At 54.0% G+C, this 5,913-nt stretch overlaps 1 protein-coding gene across 1 annotated transcript; it reads left to right on the top strand.

Moving 5' to 3' along the window:
• The first annotated feature begins 2,391 nt into the window (after positions 1-2,391).
• Positions 2,392-3,920, top strand: LOC120713507. The gene is made up of 3 exons (XM_039999456.1): positions 2,392-3,198; positions 3,351-3,433; positions 3,554-3,920. The coding sequence occupies exons 1-3, from the start codon at positions 2,392-2,394 to the stop codon at positions 3,918-3,920; spliced, it is 1,257 nt and encodes a 418-aa protein (XP_039855390.1).
• The last annotated feature ends 1,993 nt before the right edge of the window (positions 3,921-5,913 follow it).

Here is a 5,913-nt window from a genome sequence, read left to right as displayed (position 1 = left end):
CTTGCGAAGGCTTCGGAGGATCTTACGGTTAATTTCTTCAACTTTAACTTGATTGAGACCTAAGGCATTGATTTCATTGACAAGAGTATTTAATCGTGAATATATGTCATGAGCATTTTCATTGGGAAGTTGCTTAAAGCTACTTAGCTCCTCGCCGAGAACATGATATTTTTGATTGACAACATCCTTTGTGCCCTCATGATTCTCAACAATTTGCTTCCATAGCTTATGAGCATTTTCATTAGCAAATACACGATTAAACACACTATCACATAGAGAAGACACTAGAATTGATTTTGCAATGGCATCATATTGTCTCTCGGCCTTAGTCTCATTTTTCTTCCCTAATTCGGTGACACGCCAAACATCAAGCCCACGAGCTTGGAGATGTGCTTGCATAAGCACTTTCCATCGAGGAAATCCCATGCCATTGAAAAACAGAGCCCTATCGGTACTCATCCCTTCCCAGGACATGATACTCACTCGACGGTGAAGTAGACGGGTCTCCTACGAGCTTTCTCATAAATTTACCAATGGAATTGGCTAATCCTCGTAAGAGGTGTGAGACCAAGCTCTGATACCAATTGTAAGGATCACCGGGGTGTCCGACCCTAGAGGGGGAGAGGGTGAATAGGGTCGCTAATTCACTTTCTAACCTAGGGCTCAATCTACTTGCATAAGCTAAACCTAACACGTCCTACACATGCTAGTTATGACTAAGGTTTATCTATGCTACTCCCTAGTTACCCCAAAAGACTTGCAACCTATAGCCAATCCTAATCAAACTAACTAGGAAAGTAAAGGCACGCAAGATAGAGTAAATGCGGAAACATAATATGGTAAGTAAAGAGGTAAGAGAGAGAATATGCAAACTCCCGTGAAGACACCAAGACACACGATTTAACGTGGTTCGGTTAGGACACCAAGTCCCTCCCTACGTCCACGGCCACTTGTCCAACAAGAACAAGTGTAATGCCAAGTCTCTTCGCTTGATCACCGTCTTGCGTTCGGCACCAAGGCTTCCGGCAAGCAAAGGCTAAGTGACCCCATGTCACCAAGACAAGGCCACCGCCATCGTCTCTCTCGAAGCGTCACCAACGGCACTATCTTCACTATCGGAGCTTCTCACCAAGAGGGGTCTCCTTCCCCGCACAAAGTGTCGTTGCCTCTCCATACCAAGTCGGGGAGTACACAAGATGCTTGCCACAGCAAGGCTTTCACTCAAGCTAGTTCTCTCAAGAACTAAGCCTAATCAAGTACTAAGCCCTCTCACAAGTGTGCTTAAGCCTAAATGTTATACAATGAAGCTCTAAGGTGGTTGGAGAGGGTCTTCAACTCTTTTATGCTTCCTTAGTCTCCAGCACACACAAATGAGGTGTGGGGTGGCATATATATAGCCCAACCCCTCAAACTAGCCGTTGGGAAAAGGCTAACGAAATTCCTTAACGCCGGTTGATCCGACGCTCAGTTTTTGTCATCACTGGTTCAATCGGTGAATGCTTTTTCCCAGTAACTAGCCGTTACTTCTCCAATGGCTATTTGATCAATTGCATCGACGCTCTTGAAAAGCACCGTCGGTTTAACCGGTGTATGTAAGCTCAGAAACCCCCAAAAAATAGAGTCTCTGGACAACTGCACCGACGCTTGTCTTCAGGCATAGTCGGTTCAACCGACGCCAAACCCTAGCCTCAGCTTCTGGGTCCATTGCACCGACGCCATCATTTTTCCCATCGTCAGTTCATCCGGTGCACTCTGCTGAATGAGTCTTCTCTGAGCTCATTGCATCGGTGTATGTAATTTGCCTCACGTCAGTTTAACCAGTGAGTGCAAATTACCTCTGTCTTGGTCCTTTCGACCTAATTTCTTCGGGGTTTTGTATCTTTTCATCCCTTGGACCTATAAGCTTCATAATGATCATCTTAACACATATATTAGTCCAAGTGTTGTGTGTGTCATCAATTGCCAAAACATTATATTGAAATATGGCATGAGAGGCCATTTTTGCTACACCTGGTCATCGAACGAGACGAGCCGGGCCATGTCTACAAAGTACAACGACCCATCTAATTCATCAGTGAAGTACTCGGCGAGTCCAAGCTGCGCTATCCTCTGGTGCAGAAACTCCTCTACGCGATCCTCATCACGTCCAGGAAGCTGCGCCACTACTTCCAGGCGCACAATGTCAAGGTGGTTTCCTCCTTCCCCCTCGGTGACATACTTCACAACAGGGACGCCAATGGCCGAGTTATCAAGTGGTCGGTGGAGCTAGGAGCCCTCTCCATCGAATTTCTCCCCCGCTCCACCATCAAGTCACAAGCCCAGGCAGACTTTATCGCCGAGTGGACCGAGATTCAGGATCCACCACCTGACGAGCGACCCGAGCACTAGGTCATGTACTTCGACGGCGCCCTCAACCTCGATGGTGTCGGGGCAGGCATCCTCTTCATCTCCCCGAGAGGTGAGCAACTAAAATATGTCTTGCAGCTACGCTTCAAGGCCACCAACAATGCGGCCGAGTACGAGGCCCTCATCCATGGTCTCAGGATCGCGGCCTCACTCGACATCAAGAGGCTACTTGCGTATGGCGACTCCAAAGTCGTCATCCAGCAAGTCAACAAGGATTGGGACTGCACCCAGGAGAAGATGGACGCCTACTGCAAGGAGATCCTCAAGCTCGAGGCCCACTTCTATGGCCTGGAATTTCATCACGTCCTCCGAGACTACAACGTGGCAGCTGATGTACTCTCCAAGCTGGGCTCCAAGCGGGCACTCGTCCCGGCCGGCATCTTCGTGCTGGCTCTCAACTCCCACACTATCAAGATCGAGAAGGAACCTCCTACCAAGCCCGACCTGGCGCCAGCCCAGGGCCAGGAGGCACTGGTCGCCGATCCAGATTGGCGAGCCCCGATACTCGACTTCATCATCAACAATAAGTCCTACCCGAAGGACAAGGAGCACGAGCGACTCGCCCGCCGAGCCGTAAGCTACGTTGTCATCGGAACCGAGTTGTTCAGGCACTCGGCCTCTTCAGGAACCCTCTCCAAGTGCATCTCCCAGTCAGATGGAGTCCGACTCCTCAGCGAGATCCACTCGGGAATTTGCAAAAACCACACAGGAGCTTCCACCCTGGTGGGCAAAGCTTTCAGATCAGGCTTCTATTGGCCGACGCTCAAGCCATCGTCAGACGATGCCCAGGATGTCAGTTTTTATCAAAGCAACAGCACGTTCTGGCTCAGGCTATGCGAACGATCCCTCCATCCTGGCCATTCGCCTGCTGGGGACTCGATTCGGTGGGACCCCTGAAAACAGCATAAGGCGGCTACACCTTCATATTCGTCGCCATTGACAAGTTCACCAAGTGGATCGAGGTGAATCCGGTCTCCGCCATGACAGCAGCCAAGGCAGCCGAGTTCATCCAGGAGATAACGCACAGGTTCGGAGTGCCCAATCGGATCACCACAGACCTGGGCACCTCCTTCACCAAATCCGAATTTTGGGACTTCTACTAGGAAAGCTGCATCGATGTGTACTATGCCTCTTTGGCCCACCGCAGGTGCAACGGCCAGGTGGAACGCACTAATGGCTTGATCCTTCAGGGGCTCAAAGCCAGGATTTTTGACCCGATCGAAAAATATGGCTCCAAGTGGATCCAGAAACTACCCAGAGTAGTATGGGGCCTGCGCACGCAGAGAAGCCGAGCCACCGGTTACTCCCCCTTCTTCATGGTCTACGGTTCTGAGGCTATCCTCCCGACGGATATTGCCTTCGGTGCTCCGCACACCCAGAACTACGACGAAGGCGAGGCCGAAACAACTCGGCAAATAGACCTCGAGTTGGCCGAGGAGCACCGTCTGATAGCAGCCCTCCAGCATGCTCGGTACGAGCAACAGTTATTCCATTATCATGACAAAAATGTCTAGCAGCGCGACTTCAACGTTGGCGACCTGGTACTCCAACAGGTCCAGACCCACGGAGGCAAGCTAACTTCCCCATGGGAAGGGCCCTTCATCGTGAGCAGTGTAGTCATCCCAGGAACCTACAGACTGCAGCGCGAAGATGGAATGGACGTGGGCAATCCATGGAACATCGAACACCTCCATCGTTTTTATCCATAAAAAAGAAAGAGATATGTACCCTACTCATCAGTTATTAATAAAGTCCAAAGTCTTTATTTATTCATATTTATTCCCCCCCGACCCGTCCAGTACGCTCGGGGGCTGTGTGTCGGTCAGCCCGACTCGTCTCTTACACTCGGGGGCTGGGCTCGGCCAGTCCGACTCGTCCAAGTCTGCCCAGTGCATGAACCCCCAACGTAACTAGTCATTGCGGGCATAACCCTGTTAGTCATGGAGCCACCCTGCGTCACCTTCTACTGCCCGCGCGCTTGATGATCAGCTCTCAGCCCGGCAAGTAAAGGCACATCGCAAGGTCGTCTATTCCTAACTACTCGGCCAACTCAGCAGCAACTCGGATTACGGAACCCAACACAAACACATGCAAATTTATTTACATACAAAACAAATATTGTTTCTTTTGGCCACCCACTGACCATTTTTCTTCAGTTCCCACAATTACAGGTTCAGGTCAGCCGCCACGCGCTCCGCGATTGGCCGGGCGTCGGAGAGGTAGTCGGCCCAGGCGAGGTCCGAGGTCTCCGGCACCATCCCGTCACCCACCGGCTCCAAGTCGGCCTCCGGGAAGTGGGACTTCACGAGTCCCAGGGTGTACTGGGCCACATCCTCGGCGACCCCCCTTGCGAAGACACCGAGCCGCCCGCGCGCCGCCTCCTGCCGTGCGTCCAGCTCCTCCACCGCGGCCGTGCCCTCCGGCTCAAAGGTGGCAAGGACGGCGCTCACCTTGCCGGTAAGCTGCCCCAGGGCTGCGACCGTGGCCGCAAGCCGAGCCTCCGCACCTATCAGCACGGTTCCAATTAACTCCCCGTGAGTTGGATCGAAAAAGAAACAGGGTGATTCCAGAATCATACCTTCGCGCGCCTGGCGCTCCAGGCGAAGCTTGCCCTGTATGGCATCCTCCCTGGCCTCCGCGGCCTCCCGAGCCTTCTGCAACTCGGTGTTGGCCTTCTCACTGGCCGCCAGGTCGCGCTTCAGGGCGCGGACATCCTTCTCCAGCCATGAGAGGGTATCGATTAGCTTGAACACAAACGAGTCGGCACAAAGCGTGGTACACCTCTTACCTCGGCCAACTACACAGGCAAGGGATGTCAGCTTACCTCGGCCGATTCCGCCTCACGGCGCGCGGCGGCCTGGAGCTCCTCCGCCAACCTGGCCGACTCGTCGCCCTCGGCCTCCAGCCCCTCCGCCACCAGGATCCCGTGTAGAATAGGGCCCTGACGAGCGGGGAACAACTCCCGGCTTGGGGTCTCCTATGGCAGAGGCGGCGGCGGTGCAGGATGCACCTCTGCCACCCCCATCGGCGCGGTGTTTCGGGCCTCAGATCGCCCGATGTTCTCTGCCTCCATCTCGCCCGGCGTCGCCTCCCGGCGAGCGCGGGACCGCGGCGGGCTCTCCACCGACAGATCGGAGCTACCCGCCTTGGCCCGGCAGGCCTCATCAGCGGGCTCCTCCGCCTTCCTCTTCCTGTGTAGCCAAAAATCGTGCATCATCAAGACAAATCGCGACCCAAAACGACAAGGGATTGTGTGCGCAAAATCCACTTACCTTGCACTCCGGCGAGCGGTGAAAGACAGACTCAGCGGCGCAGCGGGCGGCTGCGGGTGGGGCACGAGCGGAGGAGATCCGATCCCTCCAAGGTGTGCCAGTCCAGCCGCTGCCACCCCTTCACCACGCCCGGCGTCAGCGCCGGTGCCTTCACCTGACAGTTCGGGGGCGTCCTCCGCCCCCAGCTCCTCACTCCCCGACCTCGAGGTGGCGGCGAAGCCCCCCTTGGGTAGGG

Source organism: Panicum virgatum, chromosome 6K, assembly GCF_016808335.1.
Source record: "Panicum virgatum strain AP13 chromosome 6K, P.virgatum_v5, whole genome shotgun sequence".
Lineage (NCBI taxonomy): Eukaryota > Viridiplantae > Streptophyta > Magnoliopsida > Poales > Poaceae > Panicum > Panicum virgatum.
Note: the sequence above shows the minus strand (reverse complement) of the source record. Positions and strands in the feature narration are given on the sequence as shown.